The 14,333-nt window shown below is 43.5% G+C and overlaps 1 protein-coding gene across 1 annotated transcript; it reads right to left on the minus strand.

The window, feature by feature from the left end:
- Positions 1-8,671: 8,671 nt before the first annotated feature.
- On the minus strand, positions 8,672-13,991 carry lpxn (leupaxin). The gene is made up of 9 exons (XM_040184115.2): positions 13,823-13,991; positions 12,976-13,055; positions 12,804-12,871; positions 12,254-12,350; positions 11,683-11,940; positions 11,394-11,567; positions 10,962-11,043; positions 10,726-10,874; positions 8,672-9,921 (listed from the first exon to the last, which is right to left on the minus strand). The coding sequence occupies exons 1-9, from the start codon at positions 13,833-13,835 to the stop codon at positions 9,655-9,657; spliced, it is 1,188 nt and encodes a 395-aa protein (XP_040040049.2). The 5' UTR covers positions 13,836-13,991; the 3' UTR covers positions 8,672-9,654.
- Between the last annotated feature and the right edge of the window lie 342 nt (positions 13,992-14,333).

Raw genomic sequence — 14,333 nt, forward strand, 5'->3', positions numbered from 1 at the left:
GATTAGGTCCGATCGATCACTCCACGTTGAGGCCAGGCAGACATAATATAGTGGCTTAAACGGCACATTTCAAGGGTCTAATGTTAGTAGTTTTTTGAAAGAGAGCGGTGGGAGCTTTCAAGATATGCCTCCGTAAAAAATACCTGGTTGTGGAGTGAGATAAACACGCACACACACGTAAACACACTCCAGACCTCTTTCTACTCTCTGGGTATCGCTCCTACAGCTACTCTTCACTCTCTCTCACACACACACACACACACACACACACACACACACACACACTGGTGCTTGACAGGGAGCAGAGGAGCTGTCAACAGGCCCAGAGCCTGTCGAGAAGCAGGCTGCACACCCACACACTGATATAAACACTGATCCATGCATCAGGCACATAGTCGAAACATGCCAAACGGCAAAAGGCTTCTATGACGAAACACCCACAAACACACATGTATAGTAGTTCAGGCTACGCGTGTTAAACAGCCCGGCTTGCAGGACGGAGCTGTTACACACATCAAACAGCGTGACCTTGATGATTGAACACGCAGAGACAAATACACAAACGGTGCACCTATGAAAGGTGTTGAGAAGTAACCCTCAGCTGCGTCAGCGGATCCGGAACATGTGTCAAGGTTTATACTGTAATCTACCGTTATAGAGACTGAGAAAAGAAATTTTCATCTCTTTCAGTTCTGGGCTGCACGAGGACACGCGTGTTGAGCTGTGTGAACAGTATGATGGTCCTATCATGACCCACTTAGTACGCCTTATGCATCATTAAACAGCCCTACAATGCATCCCAAAATGTTACCACCTTATGAAGTCAAGGCTTTCCACAGTCTTTCCACAATCTCTTTTAGCGAACCAAGCTGAGAATACTGCTCATTTCCTTGAGGCTCGAGTGCAGCTCATCAATAACATCATGATGACAGCCTCCAGTCTCCACCTGACCTCATAGACGATGAATAACGGCTGAGTCTGACTGGGCTTGGGTGCTTAGCCGCCAGCGACGGATCATTCTGGGAGGCTTTTGACCCACAAGGCAAGCTAATAATGGAGTAGGAGCAGTACAGATGCACATGCAAACTGTATCTGTAGACATATATGAATACTGGGACCCGGAAGTTTTTTCCCCCACATTGTGCATCTTAAAATGTGTGGAAAAACGGTGATACCCAAACAGCCCCTTATTATGTTTTCTCCATTCAAGACCACTATTTGGGCAATTTATTTCTCCATTGAAGAGCTCCCAAGATGGCACTGCATGACTTTTCTTCTACAGAAACCTTCCTCTGAGAAAAGTAGAGAGTCCTACTACTAAGTTCATATCTTTTGCAAAACATAACGACAATACTTTCTCATGACCATCATTTATGAAGACAAAGTCCTAAAAACATCAGTACAGCAAGTTAAACTCCTGCACACTCGCTTTGTTCCAAACCTCACCTGCTGACAAACAGCAGACGTGCAGCACGGACACGATGTCTGTTACAAAGGGAGATTCCAGCAGTGACCCCGCTGACCATTGTAGCTAAACAGAGGCCTGTAGTCTGACTGCACAGGGTTAAATCAGACATTACACTCTGGAGAGTTTCAAACCCTGCAGCCAACTCAGTGAGACAGTGGGTTGATTTATGGACGTGCTGAACATAGCGAAGTCTACTGGGTGGAGGCACGCCTCCATGATTGAAAGTCACATCCAAGCTGCTGCGCCGGGCCGCTCCGTCACCGCTGGGCACACGCCCTGCGATACCTGCGTGCTGCTTTGATACGGTATTCGCTCTCAAAGGAAGTTGAGTGGAACTTACAAAGTCGTGCGAGCACACGGGATACAGAGTCTAGTGTTTGGTGGCGTTTTTGACCCTCTGTATTTCTCTTGCATCCATGCAGCTAGATACACTAAATATAATGTCATACTGTTTGTATAACCATTAAAAAGCCTAAGTGCAGAATTAGGCTAACTATATTTCTACAGCTCAAGCATTTCAACAACTTATGATATAGGGAAATGTGGGCGAATTAGGAAAGAATACCTTACTGTGTTTACTTTCTACAGTTGCTTGTTACATTTGGAAACATTTTGACATGCTGGGATCGGATGTTTCTAGCCGGGTTCAAGAACTTTGTTAACGTCCACGCCTGTTTTTCCTGTTGGTGTATTTAAAGTATCATGCGTTGTCTCTATTGATGGTGACAAGTCATAACTGGAGCCAGCCAGAACTTCAGCTCTGAGGATGGTAACTTGCATGGCATGTTGTTAACCACAAGGTTTCGGAGACAGAAAGGGGAGATAAAAATAAACGGGGGGGGATGCAGCTCCAGCAAACTGCTCACGCTGCAAACAGATTTTGAAAATAAATATGGTGCAGCAGCGTGACCAAAATCAGCTTCCTATTGTGCAGCTGTGATGAACACATTTTATCAAGCACATGCAAATTCAGTGCTCCACAAAGACGAGCTGCTGAGACGGTAAACAGTGAAATGGTGTGTCCAGTTTAAATGAATGTGCTTTTTAAGAGCAGAGGAAAAGGAGACAACTTCAACACAAATTTCTTCCATTCAGAGGGAAGTAATATAATTACTATACTGCTTGATTCAGTTCCAAAGCGTTTTCTTATTTTTCCTTATTTATGGCTGAAAAAAATCCTAAATTGGAGGTGGACGACTGTGGGTGAATGGAGAGCGTGGGTGTCTTCCAGAGGACAGGCGGTTTCAAGCCCAGGCCCTGCTAACCCGCGTGTCCATGTGTCCTTGGGAAAGACACTTTGCAGATCTGCATCTGTCTCCAGTGTGTGAATGACGTAGATACCAGTTCCTGACGGGCAGGTGTCACTGGGTATGATAGATCCTGTCTTGATTACATGAAGGGGCTTGAAGAGCTTTGGAAGCACCACGTACATTGAGGGTAAAGGTACACCATCAAAAAAGACTATTCTGAGACTGTAATTGTAATTCATGGTATTAATACTTTCAACTATTCCGCCCAGTTTTCTCAGAGAAATAGTTTCTTCCTTCTGTATTTTGCAGCGCTTGTCTTCGACCAGTCGAACGTGTGGAACATCTTTACTTTCTGTCTCCGGCTCTTCACATTCTCTGTGTTGCAACATCAAACGGTGCACAAAGCAGCCTCACCGCGGCACTGGAAAGAGTCCCGCTCTCGAAATGTGTTTCTCATTTCATGCTATTATCATATCACTGGACATGTCCGCATGCAACTTTTGCTTCGAGGTCTGTGGATTCTGAGTAAAAGAGCCTCAGAGTCAGTAATTTGAGCTCTAATCCCACCGTAAGCCCTGACGGAGACTCAGCTGTTTGGTGGGAATATTTCCGTGGAAGGAAAGTGAAGAAGATGTTGATTAAAACGCTGAATAATACTTGAGTTCCTCTTTGTCTTGGCTTTGCTGGTTGCTTGAGAGGTAGAAGGAGATATCAGGTTACTGCTAAGAGGTGAAAAGAAAGTTTTTTTTTATGAAGCAAAAGTATTAAAGACTGAAAAATGGATGTAAAAAGTAAAGATCCTGTAAGGAATCTGCTTGTTGTTATTATTTAAAAATATAGCAAAAAGTGGGCTACAATCTGTAGCAGATTTTATCCTCTTAAATGTTAAAGGTTTATAGTGAAAAAAAAGAAAAAACACTCTTAGGATGGCAGCTCTTTTTTAGTAAGTTACTTGACTAAATTACATTTTCAAAAGCAAATAAGTCCTGTTTCAAATGCTACTTTTAAAGGAAGGGAAATTTTAAGATTAAATTTGACAAGAACTTTTTCTGATTGCAATACAACCCCAGAGAGAGTTACAGAACGGAACAGGAATGACCGAGGTTGCAAGATTACAAAGATGAAGAAGTCGTTTTTATGATGAAAGAAAAAGGTTTTAAATTACTCACTAAATCATTTTTATGCAAAGGAGTAACTTCAGCTCCATCATCACACGGCGCTGGACGAGCCCTGGGGTCAGGAAAGGGCTTATGATTGCATCTCAATGGGTTTACTGGGAACAGGATGTCACAGCAAGTAGTTGGCAAGTAATGATGAGAAAAATGTCTCCTCAGACTCGAAAGCTTGTTGCGAGCTACTTATGTGTCCTATAGCGCTGAACAAATGGACGTTCTCGCCAGAAACTGCAACACCTGCTCATGAAATTGCTGTATAACCCAATAGAGGTTGCAGGTGTGAAATCAGTGTGTGCGCCTACGTCTGTTTTGTCATTAAACCATGCATGTGTGTATGTTACTGTGTGGTTGTATATAAAGTCCCCCCGTTAAGCGTAGCAGGCCTTTTGGAGATCTGACTACGGGCTCCCTCGTCAGGCCCTTTGTTTCTTCAACCCTCCCAACCCGTGATCTGCTCCTCGCGAAGCTTCCCAGCCCGCAAAAAAAAAAACCTCCCCGAGTTTGTATAAACCCGGGAGGTCGTTGCAGCTCTCAGGCAACAGGGACATAATGTGGTTAACCGTTACTCTTTAAAACAAATCTCATAACAATCCATGCTGCGGCTGCTACAGAAGCGGGGGATTTGGATCACAGCCATGTTCCCAATCGGCCCCCGTCCTGGAGCCATTCTGCTAACTGTCTGACCCCTGGTCCAGGCCCCAGTCTTGCCACCTTGGCTGAGCCGACAGCGGTTTCGTACAAACAGAGATGCAAATCTGCTTCTGAGCAACGTCCGACCCAGTGTCGAAATCCCCAAAACCCCCACCCCCCCCCCCCCGTAACCCAGTTCGACCCCTGTGAAAAACTGTGTTGGAGCCCAAGCGGTTCCAAAGCAATGCGGCTAACGATCATGAGGGTTTTATCTTCTCAAAGAGCTCCATCGATCACAAGAATGCTCCCCCCCCGATATCAACTTTACCTCTCTGTCGTACCCACACATGCACACAATGATGTAGCACAATGAAACCATCTGTCTTCTAGACGCTGGCATACAGAAGGAGATCACTGTCTTGTAAATCTTTCTCATAACCCCGGCCAGATAAAATGCAACATGCTCTTTTTCTCCCGGTTTTTCCGCGTTGGCCACGGAGGTCCGGCTGAAAGACTTGGCGGGAGATGTGAGGGAGATGAAACAAAGACGTGCACTGCTTAAACAGGCGACGGAGTGTTTTGAAGTTGTCTTGAGAACCCATCGCGCCCCCCAGCCCCTTGGGAGCTGACTCCCATTTAACCCATAAAGTTCACTCGGTTAAGGATCAGCAAGCACACAGAGAAGGCAGTGATGCTCGCACAGATATGCTCTGTGTCAAGAACACCATCGTTTTTGGGGATTTGCGTGTGTGTGTGTGTGTGAGAGACAGACCAAACTCCTAAATAGCATTTATATGTTTGTCTCTGTTTTGCATCTCTGTGTGTGTGTGTGTGTGTGTGTGTGTGTGTGTGTGTGTGTGTGATAGTAACTTGGCATGCACATGTTCCAGGTTGATTTGTGTGTTCCGGGTTGATACACGTATGGTTGTACGAGTGGCTAAGCTGAAGCTATTTGTGTGTAAGTGGTATTTGTCTATGTGGACGTCTGTTTTTGTGATTGTGTTGACTGAACCCAAGAGGGCATGAGTAGAAACTCCACAAATAGTATTTACAAGTGTGTGTGTGTGTGTGTGTGTGTGTGTGTGTGTGTGTGTGTGTGTGTGTGTGTGTGTGTGTGTGTGTGTGTGTGTGTGTGTGTGTGTGAGATAGTAAGGCTCGCTCTGTGTTGGGCCAAAGACAACAAGACGTTCCTCCCGGACAGAGCAGCTAGTCATGAATCAGGTGTGATATACCTGCAGCCAGCGTCAGCCCAGCGCCAAAACAAACACACCCAGAAGTGGAGCTGCTCAGCTCCGTTTCTCTCTGTGTGGAAGTAATTTCCGAGGTGTTGAAGTTGTCGCTTTTTACTTTGCTGTTAAAAACACATTCACGCAGTCTCTCACACAGACACACTCTATGTCACTGCCCTCTTAACAGGCACTTTAGGCCTACGAGCTCACTTCGCCGAGTATTGAATTTGCATGTTCTTGTTTGACCAATAACGATGGACACACAGACCTCCTTCCTGTTCAGACTCCTTCTTCTTTGCATAATGTCTCGATTTTCTGGCCTTTCGAGTGGCAGCAAACTTCTGGTCTCGCTTCGGCCAGCTGACTGACGCTGTTCGTGATGAGAGGGTACGGCAGTGGATAAAATGTTCCGCAAACACATAAAACTCGAGCAATGTTCAACATATTTTCCAGGCTACATCGGAGCACCAACATCTATTTAAAATGCAGCCACGAACATTGCATTGACTGAACAAAGATAAATACTGGAAATAACAGGTGCTAATGTCTCATCGTTTCATACTTCTAGTATTGGTGACCAAGTTGGAAATACTGTCCAACTACGGACAGCAATAACATTTCCCTCAAAGGGGGTCTCAAAGCCACCATTGCTGGCAGTGATGTGACTTCCAGGCTGTACGTGCGTGAACACTGTGCATAGAGACTCTCCCACGTTGATATTTGGGACAGTGCGTGAATTGTATTACTTCCACGGCGGCCATCTTGCTTTGGGTAAAGAAAAATTTGATGCGCGACATTATTAAAATCAGAAATAAAATCATTCAATGTTATTTTTTTAATATGTCAGAAATTCCACGTGCCTTTCAGAGTATTACATTTGTATTCACTCATATCTCTTATAGACGCAGCGACCTGTGGTTTCACATTGTCCAGACGGATTTGTGACTTAGGACTTGTGTCCAGCTGGTGTTTTCCATACATGTGTATCTACAAGGAAAATATATTGATTAATGAGTGAGTCTGTTCCTATGAGACCCATGTGACCGTTAAGCGCTGGGTTTGCAGGTTAGGGCGTAACCCCCGGTGGAGCTGACAAGATGTGGACGCGCACATTTTACAAGACAGAAGGTAAGAGTTGGATTTCAGAGTCGCGCTGGGGTAACTGTTGCAACTACACTCTTCAACCCCTGCCCTCCTCACCCGGCCTCCCTCATCCCCCCGGTATCCATCACGTCCCTCACTCCCTTCCCCTCCCCCATCGAGCCGTGGCCGCCGTCACATGGCTCGGCTCCGTGACCGTTCGTACTCTGTTTCACTGCTGTAAATGTCACCTGAGTTACACTCTCCCCGCGTTCCACAGACGGCCCATTATGCGCCAGCCTTTTAAAAATCAGCCCTCCTCACGTTTCATGTTTTCTCATTTTTACTACATGCCAGACAACCTCTTTCCTCCCGACTCACCCTTCCACAGGATAACATTCGTATTTTTTCTGTGAATGCCGGGGGGAACTTTCCCCTGCATCATATTGTTGTTTTCTACGTTTCAGACATAACATAACATAACATAAGAGGTTGTCGCTGATCTAAAATTAAACTCACCCCCAAGGTTATTGTACACCTTTTTTAAGTTGGAAAGCGAGTAAAAAAAGAAATAAGAAATATGTATCTATAAAAGTCTTTTTTTAATAGTAGAATAAACATAGTTACCCTTCAAATCACTTTACAATTGGAAATTTACCTTGCCAAGGTCCCGGATCAGATCCAAGTTAATGTTGATCTATGATTGGTCCATGCTGGAAAAATGTATCTCCTCGGGTATCTTCTAATAAAAAATGCCAATTTCTTAGGTGTTTTTAACATATTCCACTTTTTACATTGCAGTATATTTTTGACTTCTGCAAACAAGGCTGTTAGATCACTAACAGCCTCAAACGCCTACGAATCCCGGATTCTGACTAAACACGATACTTCTTCCATGTGAAGGTCATAAGAGGCCTGGTTTGACAGTGATGACAGCATGATTAATGCCCACCTCCGTTCCCTCTCACACACACAGCAAGTCAAAGTGGCTTGAAGAGAAGCTAAAGAAAACTGCCCCCAGGGCTGCAGAATATAGCCAGTGTTCGTCTGAGGATAAGACACTGTTTGATGAGCTAGGGTTGGACACTGGCAAGCAGTCTGGATTCATGGTTTGACTGAGCACCATCCCAGAGCCAGAGGTTGTCTATTCTGGACTACTGTAGAAACATAGTGGTGCAACATTGTAACAGAAAGAGGAGCAACTCATTATGAAGTTATAAAAAATATACATACTTTGAGTAAAGTTTTTGTTTTTGACCTAATCATTTTAATTGAATTTTTTCTTGACATTTATCTTTTTTTTCAAAACACTTAACCTAATATTTTTCACTTTTTCTTTCAAAACATTTATCAACCAAATATATATATTTTTTGATTATATTATATTGACGAAATAGTTTTTCATTTTTTTAACTCAATATTTATTTTATTTAACCCTTTTTCCATCACATTTTTTATGACATAATTTTTTCCAGGATTCTTTTTGACCAAATTTTTTCAGACTTTTTTTGACCTAGACTTTTTTGATTTTTTTCCCTTGACAATTGATTTAGACTTTTTCTTCAACGATATTTTCTTTTACACGTTTGACTTTTTCTTCTATAACATTTTTAGACAAAATATTCAAGAATAGCCTTTTTACGTCACATGCTCACCTGAACATCAAAGAATGTCAATTTATTTATTATAAAAAATAAAATAAATACAAATGTGAACCTAAAGATTAGGATATGTCCTACCTTTAATGATATTTGTTTTCAAAAACCTCTCCTCAGTTTATATATTTACTAAAGGAAATGGCAGAATCATTTTCTCCCCTGCAAAAAGGTTATAGACGACTCAAAATCAAGACCGTATTTTATTTAGAAATGTGGGCGTTAATGAAAACATCAATATATTTTTTTTATGATGCGATTCTGCAGAACTGACAAGAAATACTCAAATTGAAATATGTAAAACATTTTCTGCTACATCCTGACTGGGCTGCAAATTTCTCAACAAATCATTAAAACTACCAGTGGGAGTGAACAAAAATACTTGAATTTACTCGAAAGCACGTTGGGGCTGATTTATCCCTCAACAGTAAACGTGAGTTGCTGAAGAGATGCAGTGATGTGAAGAAGGTCCTCCTGAAACCACCTTTGTTCACATCACCGCCTTCATTAATCTTCTATAGTCGTCCATAAAGGAACCTGTGTAGAGACCGAAGAGGTTGTTTGAATCTAGTGCACGCCAGGAGCCAAACGGTAAAGTCGGAGTAAGAGGAAACTCGGGTTGGCACGCCGATTCCATGCCAGTCCCTGCCAATACAAGCTATCAGGACCCGTAGACGAGCCCCCTTCCAGACTGCCACGGAGGATCTCCAGACTGCCAAGTCTTACAGCAAACTGAGGGTAGCATAATGGAAACCACAGATTAAAACTGCACTTCTGTGTTTTTCTTTCTCCGTCTATGAATTTTATGTGATCATGATGTATGGAATCCTACATAATATAGACTAAGTGTCAGCAAAATCCAGAGTTCTTACATGTCAAATGATCCTTCAGTGTTTTTATCCAGGAATATGGGAATTTTCTGTGTGCTTTACACGTCATTAACTATGTTACAATGTGAGCATTTTTTTCTTGACGTTTTATTCAATTACAATTCATAAAAACATCAAGTATGTTTATTTGCGTAGAAATGTTGAATAAAATTAAACTCTTTTGCTGTGATGTAAGAAACGTCTGCTCGAGGCATTAAACGCTTCACATCATTATAATCCCGTCGATCACCCCGATGCTGCATTTCCTTGGTTTACGCCGCGTTGTTCGCTGCGCATCTCACACGAAGAGTTTGTCGAAGCAGGCCGAGCAGTACGGCTTCCCTTCCTGTTCCTTGAAGATGCCTTGGCTGACCTGCCGCAGGCAGAAGGCGCACACAAAGTGCTCGGGGTGGAACTTGCGACCGAGGGCGGAGATGCAGCGGCCCGTGATGGGCTCGCCGCAGCCGCCGCACAGAGTGCCCTGCCGAGAGTGGAAGTGCTGTGAGCAGAGGGGTCGACCGTCCAAGTCCATGAAACAACCATCGGCGAAGGGCTTCAGGCAGTCCTGGGGGGTAGAAGAATTAAAATATGGACATTAAGATCCAAGCAGGACTTGTTTCTAAAACCTGACTCTTTCCCTGGTGTGTTTCAGGACGTGCTGCGTATCTCACAGCTGCTTTTTGAGAGTCCTCTTCTTCCTGTTAATGGGGTGTTTGACCTCCTGACCTCTGGAGTTTGATATTAGTCACTAGTCATTAGTTAGGGCCAGGTAAAATCCTGACCTTGTTGATTGAATAATAATAATAATCATAATAATAATAAGTGCTCCATGTAAAACCATGTTTATATTCTGTTCTGATGGCTGTGTTGGCGATGCAGCAATTATTGGGCTGTTTTATGGGTCATGTTTTATGGGATGTTATTAATCGTAATTGTGGTGTTATTTTGAACGGCGAGTTTGAAGTCCATTGAATTTGATGTATGTCATGTTCTGGTTTATGCACAGTCGGGAAAGAATGGTTTTCTTTATGGGGCATAAAATATGAAAAGCTGCTATACCTCACGTCAGCGTGACATTTTGTGTCTAACAATTGCTCGCAAGTAAAGCTGCACACCAAACCGTTTTTTTGTCCAGATGCCGCATACAGAAGTAAGTTGCAAGGGAATATAAATGACAAACTGAGGAATACCGTTTCCTTCATTTATTTGCATCATTTAAACCGCGGAGTGTTCATCCTCCATACGGTTCTCATCAGCGTTGCGGTCAAAATGTTGCAAATAAAGCAAATGTGTGGGTATCTTTCTTGTTTATTCCCGGGCCTGTGTGCGAGCCAGAGCCCTGTGTGTGGTCCGAGGTAGAAGGGCTCACCGCGCAGACGAAGCACTCTGGATGCCAGGTGCCGTTGGCCGCAGTCAGGTAGTTCTCCCTCACCGACTCCCCACAGCCCGAGCACTTGGGAGAGAAGAGGTGGTAGAAGTCCTTGCAACAGTACGGCTTCCCATCCTTCTCTAGGAAACCTGCGAGATGCGTAGGACACGTGACAGATTCATTCTAACCACAGCTGCGGTTCCCGGTGAAGAGGAATGAATGCACAAGCCTCTTACCGTCGGGTCCAAACAGGCTTCCACAGTGTGTGCAGAAGAAGTGCTCGGGGTGCCAGGTCTGGTCCAGAGCTGTCAGGATGTTCTGGTGAACCGGCCAGATAGAGAAATAATCACATCATGCTTTTGCTTCCTTTAGGGGATTATCCATCATTGAGGAAGCACAAATGGAATCATTGCAGAAGTTGCTGATTAAGGACTTTGATCTGCAGCATGAGACAGAACCGCAGAATCCTGGATTTGTGTTTTAGTTAACCAGACGAATCTGTTGGATATGTCTAAAAAACAAACCACATGCTATTGCATGTCCCCCCTCCCCCCTCCACCTCCAATCTTGAAAGATGAATGTTTAGATAAATGGATGTGACACATCACAGAACAAATTAGAATGGCAAGGCGAGTGCGGCATAAGTGATAGTTCTGATGGATGGTCACCGTCACGATGGGCCCCTTGCAGTAGGCACAACGAGGAGAGAAGATCTGATGGTAGTCTTTGTCACAGTACGGCCGGCCGTCCCTCTCAAAGAAGCCCGTGGTGCCCAGCTCCGTCTTGCATGCCTCGCACACAAAGTGCTCGGGGTGCCACACCTGACCCAGCGCCGTGATCATCTGCAGGAGAGGGAAGGTGGCGAATAAACGGCCCGTTATCACGCAGTCATGTCGATTTCTCTGGATTTAAATTCTTTTGCATTTGTTTAGCTGGATTCTCTTTTTTTTTTTTAACCTTTCCTGCGATGCATTTGTTGCAGGAAGCACAATGGCCCTTGGCCGTGGTGCGTACGCCGATCTTCTCCAAGTCAGAGCTCAGCCCTCCCAGCAGCTCGTCGATTGTTTCAGTTCTGTTGCCCGTGGTCGATTCGTTTGCATCTGAAGCTGCTGTGCTGCTGCTGCTCTCCTGGTTCTCCCCTTGTCCACCTTCTGTTTTCCTTTTCACAAACTGTTTTTGCCTGAGAGGCGGAGGGGTTGTTGAAGACACTGGGTCCTAAATGACAAAACATACAAATATCTGTTGTTTTTAGCTGGATACAATGATTAATGTATCTTTTTGAAGTAGTGCTCAATGCTCCGATACTGAAGTGCTGCTTGAGGCTGTGCAGCGTTGGAATTAGTGCAATGCTGCCCCCTGTTGGTGAACCGGCTTAATGCTGCTCATGTTTGGAAAGTTTCTTCGCACACAAGATTGTCCCATATTCATCACCCCTTTATATGGACCATACGTTCCTGTTTCTTTAATAAACCACAATAAATATTTTTGAACTATTTTGAGATATGCACTTCACAAACACTTCACTGACCACTTCTTCCAGGTCCAGGAAACCCTGCAAGATAGCGTCCAGCTCCTTAGTTGGAGAGTCAAGAGCCGGGGAAGCTGCTACCGAAGACGGCAGATCACTGAAAGCCAGAGAAGGGAAATTAGAAATCACATGATATAATGATTTAATCTGCAGGAATAATAACTACCCCGTGACTCCACTGTACGAGTTCCTTTTAAGGGAAAACTGTGTCTCCAAAAAGGTTTTTTACAATGATTTAAGAGTTAGGAACTAGGAACAGAAGCCTAGAGGGGTGTACTTATGATATGGGGTCTTTTCTATTATTTCTGGAGGGAGATCTGTCTCTGAATGTCTAATAATAAACATGTCTAACATTGAAATAAAGTTAGAGACGTTACTAGATCAGTAAGATCATTGTGCACAATAGCTGGAGCTCTTGTACATTACCAGCAGCGCAAGAATCCCTTTCAAGCAAATCCTTTTAAGTAATCTCCTTTTTCCTGTATTCACCGTTTACACGATTACAATGATTATGTGAATCAGGGACGTCAGCGACGGTGTTGTGCTTCACCTGTACACGTTGGAGCAGACTGGGCCTTTCTCTTTTTTGGTAAGTCCACTATTAACTGCACATGACACCTGTGGACAAGATGACAAATGACTTTAGAGAGTGTGAGATTTCAAGTTTGATTCCCACAGAAATGGGCGACGATGAAAAAAGTTCGGGTACGGTGTCTCTCCACCTCTGCAGCCGCGGCACCTTTGCTGCCTCCGGCGCTTTCGGAGCGCGCGGAATTCAGGGCCAACTCTTCCAACAGCAAATCTGCGGCAGGACACAGGCCATGAATCTTCTAACCACACACGTGGACAGAAACACACGGGCAATCATACGGCATTCAGACAACACATCGGCCGTCTTCCTGGGTGTAAACGTTTACGCCGGAAGATGTGACCCCGATGTGACATGAGAAGTGATGGCTCTGAAGCTGCCTCAAGAATCGTAGCTTCCTCAGGAAGTGACGGTTCCGCGTGTTGCAGAAGTGAAGTTGTCGTAATGTTGAGAGCTGTGAAAAACTCAGTGTGTGGCTAATTTCACTCAATGAAGAGATGTTTTAGCACCATCGCCTCTGATATGTCATCACCCTTATGTCACATAAATTACAAAAATCTGAACTTTCTCTAATTTATCGTCAGTGAAAGTGAATACATGTTTGTATTGTTATTCCAGGACATAAATTGTATGTTTTGATGATCAATGAAGCCCAACAAAAACACAATACAATTTATGAGCTAAAAAAGGCAGACGTTGACAAATACCAACCAGCATTATTAAAACGAGAGTACAAAATCAAGACAAAGTCACAGAGTAGTGTAAGAAGAAATAATTTACATTATTACAGGCTGAACTGCTTTTAGCTGCTCCCAAGAGGGACTAGTTGTGGGAAACAGAATAAAGCACCATCCTCTTATTCTATAATCAATTATTCTTTTCACTTAAATCATCTTTCTCTGGATATTTGAGAATCAAATGAATCATTGTATGTGGAACAACGTGTCCACAATAGAAGAATAACGTAAAACATGTCATACCGAGTTCGTCCATGTCGTCCCCTGCTGCTACACGAGAGTGAGTGGGGTTGGTTTTTTGCTGCTGTTTAGTTACTAAGGTAACTTGCCCAAATCATCATCTGGTGAAAATCATCACTTCCTCTGACAAAAGATGTTTTTCGTTTGTTGCGGAAGTGAAACTTGAGTGATGCTCTTTCCGTTTAAAGAGGAAACTAACGGATATCTGCAACTGAAATAACAGCTGACTTGTGCAGTTGTGAAATGGATTTAAGTCTGATACAAAGATAATATTATTTGATTGTGCTTTTTATGTATATTTATGCATATGACAGTTAATAAAGCCACAGTATTGGAAACATGACCTCACTTCAACGTGTCAAGTGTCACGGTTTTAATTTGTATATTTGTAAACACAGTGACAATGCAAAAGGCAAACACAATTGGAGTTGAACACATATAAAATAAAAACTTGACCAAAAGTAGACATGAAATACAATTTCAATGAACCTTTTCATTACTGTTTTGTATTCAA

This window comes from Gasterosteus aculeatus, chromosome 8 (assembly GCF_964276395.1).
Source record: "Gasterosteus aculeatus chromosome 8, fGasAcu3.hap1.1, whole genome shotgun sequence".
Classification (NCBI taxonomy): Eukaryota; Metazoa; Chordata; class Actinopteri; order Perciformes; family Gasterosteidae; genus Gasterosteus; species Gasterosteus aculeatus.

What these genes read in the sequence shown, in the direction of transcription:
- lpxn (XM_040184115.2), bottom strand. An exon ending in AAGGTGCCGCGGCTGCAGAG is followed by an intron (nt 12,872 to 12,975) that starts GTGGAGAGACAC and finishes TCTTGTCCACAG; the next exon opens with GTGTCATGTGCAGTTAATAG. An exon ending in TCCTGGACCTGGAAGAAGTG is followed by an intron (nt 11,941 to 12,253) that starts GTCAGTGAAGTG and finishes TTTGTCATTTAG; the next exon opens with GACCCAGTGTCTTCAACAAC.